Below are 14,377 nucleotides of genomic sequence, written 5' to 3' on the forward strand. Positions count from 1 at the left end.
TAGTAATGCTGACCAATCAGCACTCAGCAGCTGTAATGCTGGCATATTACTGCCCCAAACCCGTTTGCTGTAGAAATATACAGGAAATGTACATTTTAACTTTTCGTTTTTATCCCATTAGCTTTAATTTCCCTATATATTTAGGACATTTTGATATAACGAGAGAAATACGAAGTGGCCAAGCTTCCTTTAAAACGGCTCTGATAAAGCTTTTTAAAGATAAAGTTTTTTGGGAAAATGTACCAAGCATCAATGCAGAGCTTCAAAGTACAGCGTTTCAGTTTTTTGACAAATGCTTTGATGCTTCAGGGTCAAGGGTATCGTCACTACTTTAAAGTTAGCATGAGGGTTGTTATACTCAAACAGCACCACCAGATTGCAGGGAAGCACTCAATATCAGCTGAAGTAGCCAAATTCATTAATTAGAAGAGGCCTCTGGACACTTTTGGAGAAAGTGTATTCATACACTCAGAGTTCTGTTACAAAAATCTTTATACAGTGAAACAGCAGTACAATGTATAGCATAAAAATGCACATGCATAACGCTTGATGTCAGTTCAATGAGAATCAATATTTCTTAACAGATGGTTAACTGACAGTGATTAAAAAAGATTAAGTAAAAAGGGGCTTACTGATGGGTAAAATAAAACAATCGAGAGAACATCATAGAACTGATCCAATTAAAGACAGCAGCATTGTAATGATGAGGCTCAGGCCAGCTGAGCGCAATCACCATCAGTCTATCCTGCAACATGAGGGGCTTAAGCAACTACGACTGAGCCATCAGCCAGTGGCAAGTTTCCTAAAAACCTTTAACCCGAATGATCATTTAAAGATGGTATAGTAAATCATCACTCATACTTTCACACTACAATGCTTTGGGGAAACTGGTCCCAGGACGAATTGCGAAAAAAGCAACATTCTGTTAAAAAATCTGTGACACATTTTAAGGAACTCTACAGAAAAAGAATAACTTGATAAAGCTTAAAATCTGACAATATTCAAAATTCCCTTCAAAATAGAGCAGATGTTTCAGTGTTGTAGCATTCTGAAGGCTCTAAGACAGCAGTTGTATGAGAAGAAATAAGTAATATAAATCCTTCTGGATAACAGAGATGCTGTCTATATGCTCAACAAAAGCAAGCGCCAATATCAATGATATAAAGTGCTGTCCTGTTTTCATGATTAAAAAATAAACAGATGAACACAAACCATCCTCACTGTCTGGTGAAACATGAATTTCAACCTTCACAGCTGCACAAAATATTGTCCGTATGTCTGAGGAATCAGCCTCAATTTGGCATTCAGCTGGCTGGCACTCTCTCAAAAAATCATGGCCACTGGAAATGTAGTAGTGATACCAGTACCTTCACTACTGAAACCGGCTTTTTATAATGTCCTCTTCGTCCTTTATCCTCAAAAAGTCATCAAGTACCCCTGCAAAATGGTCAGAAAATAGATCCTGGAAAGAGATCAGAGTCTTTGTTCCCAGTCTTCTCCTGTAATCTCTGTACAGTTCTGAGAGATGAGCACAGCTACTTTCAGTCAGGTATGTCTATGCACAGTTTAGGGGGAGGGTCAAAATATCTCCCAGGACTTGGCATGATTTCCACCTCTTTGTGGAGGAACATGGGGGCAGTTTTCAGAGGTTCAGGTGCAGCTGGCATCTCCTCAAAGGCTTCAGATTCATCATGCTGCAGATTGTAGGAGATGTTGCCGTACTCTCGCAGGAAGGGTAAGAGCTCCAGCAGGAAAAGGCAGAAGTCTTTGCGGATGCCAAACCACCCTGTGCAAAGGAAGATGTCACAGTACTGTAAATTATAATCAACAAACTCGCTACTGTGATGTGTTATACATAGCTCTGATGTCAGCCATAATTCTACAATTAAACAATATGAATACAACTAATCCAATATCTACACACAGTCATGGATTATACATTTTACGCACAGTGATTCCCGCCTTTTTGTCTGAAGGTGGTGGTCATGAGAGTGACCAGTGAGACCCACAAAGGCACAAACACAGACACATAACTCAAGCCGTTATGTTCATCCAGTTTATGAACCAGCAAAATCTGAAGAAAAGAACAAAAAAAAAGGTTAACTATACATTCATAATGAAGACAGTCGCAGATAGCCTAGATAGTTTAGTACCTGGCGCCTAGAGTTCAGAAAGGACTTTCAATAAGAGAAAAAAGAAAGCTCCAAACACGTTCAAGTCAGATTTCACTCTGAACACTGTTAGCAAGAAGTCTTGCTAAAGTTCTGGTATATAAAATGAAAATTAAAGAATGAATTTGAAATGGTCCTTTCAGACTGGAATTTGATGTTACCAACAGCCATAGAACAGTGCTTCCCAATTCAGTCCTTAGTTACTCCAGACAGTGCTGCTTTTTTCTTTACAGCAGTTGACCTTATCCACAATACTGAATACCACTGGTACCATTTCTGCTGGGACCAAAAACAGAACAAAAATGTGAACTGTCTGGAGGTCCCTAAGAACTGGAGTAGGAAACCTCGACATAGCAGTCTAGAATGAAAGATTAAAGGAGTTTTTGCTCTGCCAGCCTCAGTAGTTACATTACTTCTACGGCCTGAAAAGTATTGCATCACAACGTCACATGGATGTGTACACTATATGTCCAAAAGTTTGCAGACACTTATTATTCCAGTTCTTCTACAATGAAAGGTATTAGTAGAGAGTTTGTTTTCCCTTTGCTGTAGTAAAGCAAATTGGCAATGCTTTTTATGGAGTTTGTTAGAGGGACCTTAAAGTAGCTGAATTCAATAATTAGAAGGAGCGTCTGGATACTTTTGAACATATAGTGTAAATTCAGAAGAAAATGAGGGACCTCGAAGGTGAGGAGTGGCACCACTATGGTCATCCAGCTCACAGCCATAGTGATGTATGTGCGACGCTGCTCTGCGATGATGTCCACGGAGCGGAGGAAGAGCATGGACCAGACGATATAATAGAGAACCACCAGACAGAGGAAAGACATGAGGATCCACAGCGGCACACACACAACCTATACATAACAGTAATAGTTAATGGCGGAATTACAGTACATTTGCAAACAACAGATAGTATTATTTACTACTTATAAGAAGGAAAGTATTACTGTGCATGATATACTATATGTCTAACAGTCTGTGGACACCTGTTCATCCGACGGTTCTTCTGGAATCATGGGTATTAATAGGGAGTTTGTCCTCTTTTGCTGCAGTAACAGCCTCTACTCTTCAGGGAATGCTTTAAACTAAATGTTAGAACATTGCTGTGGGGATTTGACTGGATTCAGCCACAAAAGCTTTAGTGAGGTCAGGTACTGATGTTGAATGATTAGTTCTAGATCACAAATGCTACTGCAGTGCATCCCAAAGGTACTTGATGGAGCTCTATCACTCCAGAGAACACCGTTCCACTGCTCTACAGCCCACTCTTGGGGGGTTTTATATAGCATTGGGCATGGTGGCTTTAGACTTATGTGCGGCTTCTACAGAGCATCCTATACTATATCTGGATACTTTTGGACATGTAGTGTAATTTTATGAATTTCACAAGAGCCATTTTAGACAGTACTCTCAAAAGACCCCTAGGAAATAACAAAAAGAATAACTGAAAAAAGGTGGTTAATCTGAGCTTTAATGCCTGCAACAAATGTGTTATTCACTAAACAATAAAACACCCACTGTTAAATCTAAAGATGAGTTAAAAGGTGCTCTTACTAGCCAGGACCAACTGATGATACCGTCCAGCTTCAAGGCAATAAAAATGAACTGAAGAATATTGACTGAGCACATAATCTCCAGCTGAGAGAGAGAGACCAAAAAACACATGATGAGTCCTGTGTCAGTGTACAAAAAACATACAATACAAATAGATGGGAACAGTCTAATCAAAAACCAAGACATGCATGCAAATATTTCACATATTTTTACTTTTCAATCAAATTGTTATGCTGATAATTTATGATGAAAAATTTAAAAAGAAATGTAATTTTTCACTTTCTTGTTTTTTAATTTTAAGAAAACTGATTTTCATTAGGGTCTAAGACTTCTGGAGCCTACTGTATTTATGTAACAGTGTATTTGTGTGCGTTTGCCTGTTTCAGACCTCCAGTGATCGGTCATGGCGGAATCCCCACACACAAGCTGCCACTGACAGAGGTGAGACAAAAAAGAGAGGCATGAAGACGAGTAGCCAGACGTGGTCAGATGTGACTCTCTCCATTTTGTCACACACCAGTACTTCAAACATCAGCAGAAGAATGTGGATGCCCACTGCTATCAGCATGGCTTTGAACTCCACAGATGTCTCACCCTCCGCTCTGAACACACACACAAACACACACAAACACCACACACACACACACACACACACACATTAAGGACAACAATTGAGTAACTATCTATTATATATTAAAAAAATATATATATCCATGCATCTTTAATGAAACCATGCTTATAAAAAAGACAAAATGCATAAAAGCAAATGTACTGCACTTTTTTAAGGTTTGGATTCATGATACCCAAATGGAGTTAGTCCACTGGTAACGCACCTGTAACGAGGGTTGTGAGCCCACACACCAGTACCAACAGTGGCACCGATGATGACCATGAGCTTCCACAGCCAGATGGGAGCGAACACAGCCCAGCAGCTCCACTGGATAACTCCATCCAGCCTCAGAGCCAGCAGCACAGAGAACAACAACAAGGAGGCATAAATGAGGAATTTGCTGCAGGGCAGACAAACACACAGCATAATGAGATGACATTCAGGTAACCAGCACTGCCAACTATGTAATTAAAGAGCACACATGCTACATTTTGCTAGTATTTTATTTTTTCCACCAGGTCCACTTAAAATGTTTATTTGGGTGTTTGTACCAAAACAGCTGTAAATCGCCTCTCCATTATCATTTTCCAGCCTTACTTACTGTGGTTAGAATTAAACAGGCTGCTTTTGTTATCATGCCTCCAGGACTGATATACCTAAATGATCTCTGTTGTGATTGGCTGCTCTGTATTGTGCCTCAGTCAAAAATAGTCCAGACTGAAACATCCCTTATAACCTCAGCATGAATGAGCGGAGCTGAACTGCTGTAGGCTGAATATGTAGATATGTAAATGACCGTGACATCATTAAAATTAATGACAATAAATTAAAAAAGGTCTTTTTTTTTGCAGTTTCCATATAATGACTGTATGAACTGAAAAGCGGGAGGTACATTTAGAAACTCAAAACACTGTTAACAGAACCTACATCATCAAACTCTTTTATATCAAAACAACAACATTTCTGTTTTCCATTATATGGGCCCTTAAAACTACCCTTGTGTCTGAGACATTTAAAACATTGTACACAGTTAAAATCCACTCAGCTGATAATTATAATGTAGTAAAACCTTCAACATCAAGATCAGCCTGTATAGAGAAGAGAATACGGTGATATTAAAAAGGTGTGTCAACCGTATCTTAACGCTTAACTTACAGTTAAAATATACATAGCTATATATTTAAATTAATTTCTTTTATGAGGTTCCATCAAGACTTTTTTGTTGTCGTGTCACAAAACGTTGTCATATTTAAAGTAAAATCACTCTAATACAAAATATTTATCTGGGAGACACCCGAGCTCAGCCAACAGAAAGTGAAATCTAGTTAGCCGTATTAGCTTTCAGGCCAACTTTCTTCAGCAGTCTGCCTTAAACAAGAGGTTTTACTCACCTGACATTAAAATCCTGGAACAGCCCTCTAAGATTCATGATAAAATAAAATAACTGCGTGTATTAAATCATTACCGCTAAACAAATAACCACTTAACTAACACCAAATCCATCTGGTTTGGGACCCAGTAGGAATGTTTGTAAATGCTACACTACCGTTTCCGCTGTGATAACGCAGATGAAACCACTGCCAAGTTAAAAGCCTCGCCGTGTTGTTAACAACAGAAGTGGACTCGCCCTACGCCCTACATAGTGCACTGCGTAGGTCATAAAACTGTGACTCCTACACCTAAATAGTGCACTAAATATTATCTGGAGGGTCGTGCAGCTTGTGGCTGAATTTAAACGCATTTTGTTCACTGTTTAAGTGTAGGAGGTCTTTATTTCTTGATCTACGTAGTGCACTACGTAGGGAGTAGGGAGCCATTTGGGATTCAGCCAAAGAAAAAGACAGAATGAAAATTCTGTGGGCTTTTCTGTTCGTATGGTGGCAATAACTTATTTTAGCAAATGAGTTGCCACTAGATTTAATACATGATTAATAAATAACAAGGCACCCTGGTTTGAGTAATTATTTGTGATTTATTACTTGTAATCAGGAGGAAAAAACAGTAATTCCAAATTAAGTTCATACACAATTACAAAATATTACAAGGAAAAGTAAACCGATAAGCTATATCTCCCAAAATAGTAATGTAACCTCACGTAAACACTGGGATCAATTAAAACTTGGTCAAAAGCTGTTTCGAATGTGACATCAGTGCAACATACACCACATTTGGTTTTGCAGCATACATTGCTGAAAGGTAAACTATACAATAAAAATGTGATTCAGTAATATTTTTATTAAAAAAATCTCCAGTAAATCCAACATCAACATAAATAGGGTATTGCAAATGAGCATTACACTGAGACACTTGCACAGATACAATGTAAATGACATCAATATGCGTTACATATTTGCTACACAAGACACAAAAGAAAGTTTTGTGCACACTAGAACACCTGTGACCTTAAGTGCCCTCAAGCAAACAAATACAAGTAGAAATTCTTCTTGGCCTTTTATATGGATTGTCACTGTTCCACATTCATACACACAGACTGGGAAAGTGAATTATGGTTGATATTTCCATATAACATACTGCCATGAAAGAGACTTATGCGCTCAAAAAATTTAAAAAGAAAAGGTCCACATTCTGGTGGTCTACGGCTGTTGTAATATTATAAAAGGTAAAGCACACATGTATATGTGTCTATGGGGACTGGACAAAATGCACTGCACTTTGAGTAAATATATTCCATTAAACAACTTGTTCTCCTTCATACAAAACTTGGCTATTTCTGATGAGGAATACCTCAATCAACTCTTGGGAAAACAAAGCTCCAAAGACCCTAGTTTCTCCCAAACCTTTTAATGACTTCAGAATAATTAATTGAAGATGCTCCAATTAATGTGCACAAAACAGAACTTACTGCTTACAGGTTCATTCAGTAACATATTAAATACTGTCCACAATGTGCCATAAAATCAAAACAAACCCTCTTCTCTTTTTACAGAGGTGTAAAGACTGTCATTTTCATGCTCTTAATAGTTAACAACATTTTAAAAGCTAAAACAATGTGCTCAAAGCTTTATGAATAGCAAAAGCTGTCCTTGACTTTTGGTATTCTAATTTTGATGGTGCAAGTACTGTCAGACAGAGCAACAAGCAGCATAAAAGGAAGTCATTCATATGAAGAAAACCATTAAATCATACAAAACACAGCTTTAAGGTGGGTCTGAAACTACATTTGACACTAGGGGAGAGCAAGTGTGGCTCTCAGTGGACCAGCTCCAGCTGGCTGGCAGAGAAGGGCAGCACACCGCTCACATAGTAAGCGATGCCTAGAGAGAGTAAAGCGATGACCACTAAGAGCAGGAGAACCCTCCAGAAACCAAGGTCCTCCACGAACTCCTGCCAGGTGGAGCGGAAGCTGGACAGCACACCCTCACTGTTCTGCAGGTTGGGATTCAGCAGCGAGTGGCTCTCCATTGCACTAGGAATCAGGGATCAGTGTTAACTCATGGATATTGAATACAAGTACAATGCAGTATGGAATGAACAGAAAATATTCTCATTGTACAAGTACAAATAAGTTTTGTAACTTCTTGAAAACAATGCTTAGTGTCAGAAATGCATAAAATTAATCATATAATATTATTAATCCCAGGGGTGTAACAATACACTCAACTCACATTACAAAACTGGGTTCACAATTAGGCCTATTACAATCATGAAATTTTAGTATTTTTAATAAAACTGTGATCACCAATTTAGTTGTCTTTAGTTGTTCACTGTACAATATTAAAGTATAGGCAAAAGTGGCCAAATTTGCTGACCAATAGAAACAGCTCGAGCTCTAATACACAAACATTACTCACTGCTGCCCTCTATATGTGTTATAGCACTAATCAAAAGCCAGAGCAGGTTTTGTAAGACCCACAACGTTTCAATACATCTGACTTCTTTTTTTTAGATGCACTTGCCTCAATGCAACTGATGAAAAGGCATCCAATTCACATTTTGTTTTCTGAAATATATTATTGTGAAAGCTAACAAATGTGCAATTATTCTGAATGAAGAAAAATTATGACTGCAGTTGCACAACTTCCTAATAAGGATGAAACTGGGAATGGCACAGGACACTGATAGAGGCGGTCAGGGTTAGGAACGTGATTGTGGTGTTAAGACGCTGAACTTGCTGGTGTTGATGAAGTTCCAAGCATGATGTGGGACATTGAATGTGCTGTAGTGAGCTGACTGCAACCTTGCGACCACGTTCAAACGATGCTACTGTATTAAACAGCACAAGTAATATAATGCAGCGCATATCACCCATAAAGGCAACTGAGCATTGTCACATTTTTACCTTGCAATGTTTGGTGGCAAACTGTCTTGTTACAGCACTACAATGCAGTATACTACAGTAGTTTTACATTGTAACTATCAGGTAGCCCACCAAGAAGACACAAACTGGAATGTAGCATGGTGTGGAGGTCTTGTTAGCAGATTACTTGCTTCTAGCTCTAAAAAGTGCAGCTTTGTCCGAATACTGCACAAAGTAAGCCAGATGAAAGTGGCAACATCCTACGTTCGTCCCACTCACCTCTCACTCTCAGCCATCTGCATGGTCTCCAGTTTGGAATGGGCGCCTCTGTTAAAGCCTTTCACCTCCTGCTCCTCAAGGCCCTCCAGCAGTCGAATAGCATCTTTATTCACCCCTCGCCGCTTGGCCAGCACCAGAGGAGTCGATCCATTATGGTTACTATTTAAACACAAGCACACAGTCAAATGGTGACTTTAATTCATGGTGGATCTACTGAAATAGACATACTAATTTATTGATGAGCTGTGGTCATTTAACTTACTTTACTTATTTGACCACAATGCCTGCTTTAAGCTGACACTTTTAAAGGCATCTAAAAAGTTCTGAGTAACTCACCAGATGTCTATTTTGAGGCCATTGGAGACAAGGAACTGAATGGTGTCCACATGTCCACACAGGTGCAGAGCAGTGTTGCCTTGGTAATCTGTGGCTAGCAGATCTGCCCCAAACTTGTGCAGGAAGCGACAGATCTCCACATTGCCACGAGCTGCTGCTAAGTGGAGGCCGGTGCGGCCCCGGTTATCACGGATATTGGGGTCGCAGCCTGTCTCCAGGAGGCGCTTTGCAAATGCTAGGTCCCCATCAATGCAGGCCTGCAGTAACGGTACACTGGTTTGCGATGAATCATTGATGAAGACATATGACATGTCCGAGTGGGTCTCTGAAAATTCCAGCGTACCTAGCAAAGGTCAGGAAAATGACATGGGTCAGTAAAAACTAGAGCAGGTTAGGTATTCTTAACAACAAATGTCATTCCATTCCAAGGAGAATGATCTAAGTTTGTGCAAAGTCTGTTTACCTGTAGCTCTAATAAACTCATACGTAACAATAACATGACTGCTTAATCAAAAAGACATTCAAGACACCTCAAGACCCCGTATTCTAAGGGTGTCACGTACATTAAAATTCATTTTTTCATTGTAGAGTCCACCTCTGCTCGGCCACAGGATGCCACAGTTGGCTGGGACTGATTGAGCCAAAAAAACACCATTTTGAAAAATACCAAAAAATATGTAAATACAAAAATAAATGTTGAATTTACATTAGAATTTTTGTTACATTAGAATTTTTTAATGCTGTATTGAAAATGCATTGCAACACAAAATGGCAATACATATCGTACGGTGAAATTTGCATATCATTACACCCCTACTGTTTTCTACATACCGTACACATAAAGCATACTCTGTAACTGCGTAAATGGAAATAAATAAATCTGCATTGTTTAAGGAAACCCCTTATTTAGAGCTTGATCTTTGGTCTAACTCTATTCTTTTAACACCCTTACAGGGCTCATATCATGGTAAACTACCAGGCTAAAGCCGTTTAGCCCTCCCATACATGCTGAAGTTCAAAGGAGTGTTTCAGCCACTTATTCATCAACGTTGAGTAAAAAGGACACATATTTGACCACTTTTAATGACATACGAACTACTCTGCGTCTGATTCATGAAACCTTTGTAACTACGATGTGGAAACAAGCGCGCCTACAAGACGTGCGCGAGATCGTACAGACACGCCCAAGATGAAATCGATGAATCACAAAACCGTTGAAGAAATTTGCACGCGCTGCTTTTACGATCAGATTCGACGGTGCGCTACTTTGATGAATAACCGCCATTTTCTGCAACGCAAATAGTTATTTGGGGACTATTTTGCCTTGTAACGCGCTGCATGTACCTCTCTACCACGAGTAGCTTAAACAAACACTTTTAGAAAAAACTTGTCATGTTTTCTGGCATCAGCCAAAATATCCGTAACCATTCCATGCAGTGACATCATGTGATGTAGTTTACAGATTCATAAAATTCCTCAGATATCTAACAGTAGCTCCTATTAGCACCACTGTGAATGACGTGGTTTACATCTTAGCCAATTGATTACGCATTAGTTTTTTAAAAAGCTGAAATTTAAAGGTACAGTAACCAAAACAACTTGTGTAAGATAAATTGATAAAAAGAGGCGGAAAAAAACTTGTTTTTAATGTATATAAGTTAAATCACAAACATCATAAAGATCATCAGGAAAAAGTGAACAAAATACAAGAAAATTTAGTATAGGGGCCCTTTAAGACCACCAGATTAGGGTAAGACATCTGTTCACTAGCACATGAAACTAAATTCATTAATCTCAGTCTTTTAAATCAGCAAAACATGAAATGAAATGAAGCGATGTGGGCAGAGAAATGAGGAATATTATCTGCACTCAGCTCATCATTAGGTTAGCACCTTTAGCTAACCTAGTTAGCTACTTCTGTGACCTGCCCGCAGTCAGCTGTCTTAGCTGTTAAGAGTGCTCGTTTCAAGGTGTAGCTGTTCTGAATTATTGGGAAATTTCTAGGTTATTTTGTGAAGACAGTAATTAAAGGTTCCGTCCTAAAACATCCCTCACTAACGCTACTTTACAAACCAGCATCAGGGAGCTGCACATCCTTCAGTCCCTGAACAGCTCAGCAGGTTTGAGCAGCGTTAACGACACCGAAGACAACAGGCGGACTTTCTAGACGACTGTCAGTCGCAATGCATACTTAGCCACTAGTGCTGAGATGCACAGCTGCACGTCTTTACCTGTTTCAATGAACCAAATCAGATGAGAAAATGTTATTTCGCAGCCGGTCTGTCGCAAGAGGGTTGTTTATATTAGCGCTACAGCTGCTGCAGTACCTGCTAACTAAAGCGTCACACCGCCATCTACCGTTCTGGAGGCTCATCAGCCCAAACAGAAGCTCTTCATAAGGAAGAGGCTGAAAAAATGCAGGGGAAAAAAAGTCCCGTTCTTTGTAAGTAAGAATTTTAACTATATAACGTTTTACCTAGTGATGTAAACTAAAATATGGGACTTTTTTCCAAGTATGACTTTTACATAACATACACATGGATCTTAGTCAATGTTGTCACCACTAATCGCTACTGCTACTGCTACTAATAATCATAACAATGAATAACCAGCTGCAGTGTTTAGTGGGTGAAGCAAAAATGTACCAATCAAATGAAAATATTTTGTTGCAGAAAAAAACTAAAAACAAAAGATTTGCATGCTGGATTTGATTAAGTTGTCAGTATGAAGTTGTCAAGCCCAGTGATTTGAGACCCCTACTTAGAAAACATTTTCAAGACTTGTAAATGACAGCTGAACGTGGGATCAGTTTCAATACTTTAATTTCAATACTTTATTTAATGGGGAACATAATTATTACACATTGGAACCATTCTGGTAAAGCATTTGCAGTAATACTGGTAATGCGTCTGTCCAGCTATGTGATATGACTAAATGTATATAGTAAACTTTAAACAATTACACAATAAAACAAAAAATCCTCTTAAGCTGTTAAATTGTACATCAGCGGGCATCAGTGTAAGACAAGATGCAAATACTCCTGTTGTAATATACATACATAGGTGTATATATGCCTTTACAAACAACCCTTAAAAATAAGCTGAATGCTAGAAACATTCTAGTTTTTATTATTCTAAAAAATGTACAAGTAAAAAAAAAAGATTTTCTTTCCTGTCATACGATGAAGCAACTAAACAGCAACCTATCTGTTTACAAACAAACATTACAAATAGAAAGCATGTACTCAAGGCTACCAAAGAGAGGTTAAGAGGCTTAGTGGCTATAGTGGTTACATATCACTATGTCTCTTTAAGAGACTCAAAACTCAAACTCAATCTAGTAAAAGCTGAGATAAAAGACATTCCTCATACTTTCAGTATTGGAAAGGGGTGAACATCTAATGTCTTTTCTTTCTGACCAGCGGAAGGAATAATGATGACAATGAATATGAAAACAGCATTGTTCACGTGTCTGCAGAGAATGAGATGTTTTTCAGTGTTTTCAGGCAAAAGGGAAGAAAGAGTATTTATTATGATGACATTTGGTAAAGATACCTGTTAGAGGTAAAAAGTGGGAGTGGATTATCTACAGCTGCTGAATATCTAGCCCAGATCCCTCTGTTTTGAAATGGGTGATCTGTGTGTCTGAACCATATTGAGGAACTTTATTACATTTTGAACCCAGATATGAACGTCAGTGCAATACTTCAAAGATACACATGTTTGGGGTTAGAAAGAGTCGTGATTTCATGTGTTACCGACTAAGCACAATATCACTTACAAAAGTGTTTATTATAATTCAAGTGAATTATAATTCTAAACAAGAGAAAAGGGGTTTGTGCCAATGTCAGGGAAGCATCAAAATACCTACTAAATTAAGGCCCCATCTACATCTGGTCATATCTGGACTGTATCCTGAGATTTGTTAAGATTTTAAGAAAATGCATTTAAACTTTTTAAACTAAAATAATTGCATCTCCAGTTAGTTTGAGTAAAATTCATTCTTTATGGCACGTAATATGCAAATCGCTCAACATAACAACCAATTATCTGTGTTGTTCTTCGTTTCCAGTTTTTCCTGTTCTATGCGAAAGTTGGTTGCTGAGTCGGAAATTGCACAACTAGGGCTCTGTCCATTTCCTGTGCACCTACCATGTATGTCCTTCATGATTAGCCTTCTGTTCAAGTCATCACAGTCATGGACCACTTGCATTATGATGTAATGAATTTGTGGTTGTCATATGTGGCTTGGTGAGACAAATGTATTGGCTAACACCTCCTGAAGTGGTTTGTTGGAACTAGATTTAAATCTGTTTTAAATGTGTGTTTGGATTTACAGCAGCGTTTTTATGTGTATAATATATATCTATAGATATAATCCTGATACCTTAGATACACTAAACGACCAGGTGCAAATGGGGTCTAAGTTTGTAACCAGTTGAATCAGAGGAGTTACGTATGGCTGCAGTCGCACATTAATGATTCAGTGCTGCCCATCGCAGATTTGGGACACACTCTCTGAGGTAGCCATGAATACGCAAGACAAAAACCGTGACAAGAAATTCAAATACAAATAAAATAAACATTTTTCTGTAGCACCAGTGTTGATAAATGAGGGGAGAGAAGTCAAACCTCTTCCCTTTGCAACTTCTATCAGCAGGGCCTCTACCTGCGCTCGATAGCTTTGTAGGAAGCTCCAAGAGAGGGGCTGAATAAAGTCAGTCAGTCAGTCAACATTTACATCCTGTCTCTCCGATGCTCTCCTCTTCTCAACTCTCTCTCTCTAGTCTCTTCTTCCACTCCTTCTGTGAAAGTCCCTCTCTCCAGCCTGTTCAGGCTACAGGATCTTCATGCAGACCTGACAGCGGCTGATGCGGTCGCGGTACTTTTCTCCCTTCAGCGTCTCCGACTCCGGACTTTGCACGAACTGCCTGTCCCGCTCCACAGTGGTCAGCCAGAAACTGTGCTTGTTGTTGAAGAAGAAGCATGTGCCGCGGGCCCCGTTGCATTCAATAAAGGGCGTGGCACGGAAATCCTCCAAGCAGGAGCCGGGAGACACCAGAGACTGACCACCTCCCTCTGCCCCTGCAGCCGTGTGCTGACCACAGGAAAGACACACTGTTAGACTAATAATAATAATAATGATAATAATAATATGTTTATTTAT

General features: G+C 39.0%; 3 protein-coding genes across 5 annotated transcripts in view; all 3 read right to left on the reverse strand.

Moving 5' to 3' along the window:
* Window positions 1–475: 475 nt before the first annotated feature.
* LOC118826533 (transmembrane protein 185-like) lies at window positions 476–5,885 on the reverse strand. Its single transcript, XM_036597521.1, has 7 exons — window positions 5,730–5,885; window positions 4,562–4,738; window positions 4,117–4,330; window positions 3,729–3,812; window positions 2,852–3,028; window positions 1,951–2,074; window positions 476–1,786 (listed from the first exon to the last, which is right to left on the reverse strand). Exons 1-7 carry the CDS (start codon window positions 5,765–5,767, stop codon window positions 1,542–1,544), a joined length of 1,059 nt encoding a protein of 352 aa, XP_036453414.1. The 5' UTR covers window positions 5,768–5,885; the 3' UTR covers window positions 476–1,541.
* Window positions 5,886–6,290: 405 nt separating this feature from the next.
* On the reverse strand, window positions 6,291–11,553 carry ankrd46b (ankyrin repeat domain 46b). The gene is made up of 4 exons (XM_036597490.1): window positions 11,443–11,553; window positions 9,212–9,554; window positions 8,876–9,034; window positions 6,291–7,765 (listed from the first exon to the last, which is right to left on the reverse strand). Exons 2-4 carry the CDS (start codon window positions 9,520–9,522, stop codon window positions 7,549–7,551), a joined length of 687 nt encoding a protein of 228 aa, XP_036453383.1. The 5' UTR covers window positions 9,523–9,554; window positions 11,443–11,553; the 3' UTR covers window positions 6,291–7,548.
* Window positions 11,554–12,049: 496 nt separating this feature from the next.
* Window positions 12,050–14,377, reverse strand: part of col4a6 (collagen, type IV, alpha 6) — a 117,385-nt gene continuing 115,057 nt past the window's right edge. For 2 of the 3 annotated variants that reach the window (XM_036596573.1, XM_036596572.1), the window contains one exon: window positions 12,051–14,308. In XM_036596573.1, coding sequence (XP_036452466.1) covers window positions 14,048–14,308 — 261 coding nt within the window. In that variant the 3' untranslated portion in view covers window positions 12,051–14,047. Of the gene's footprint in view, window positions 14,309–14,377 lie in introns of all 3 variants that reach the window. The other variant, XM_036596571.1, reaches the window with a different exon arrangement.

Source organism: Colossoma macropomum, unplaced genomic scaffold (genome assembly GCF_904425465.1).
Source record: "Colossoma macropomum unplaced genomic scaffold, Colossoma_macropomum, whole genome shotgun sequence".
NCBI lineage: Eukaryota > Metazoa > Chordata > Actinopteri > Characiformes > Serrasalmidae > Colossoma > Colossoma macropomum.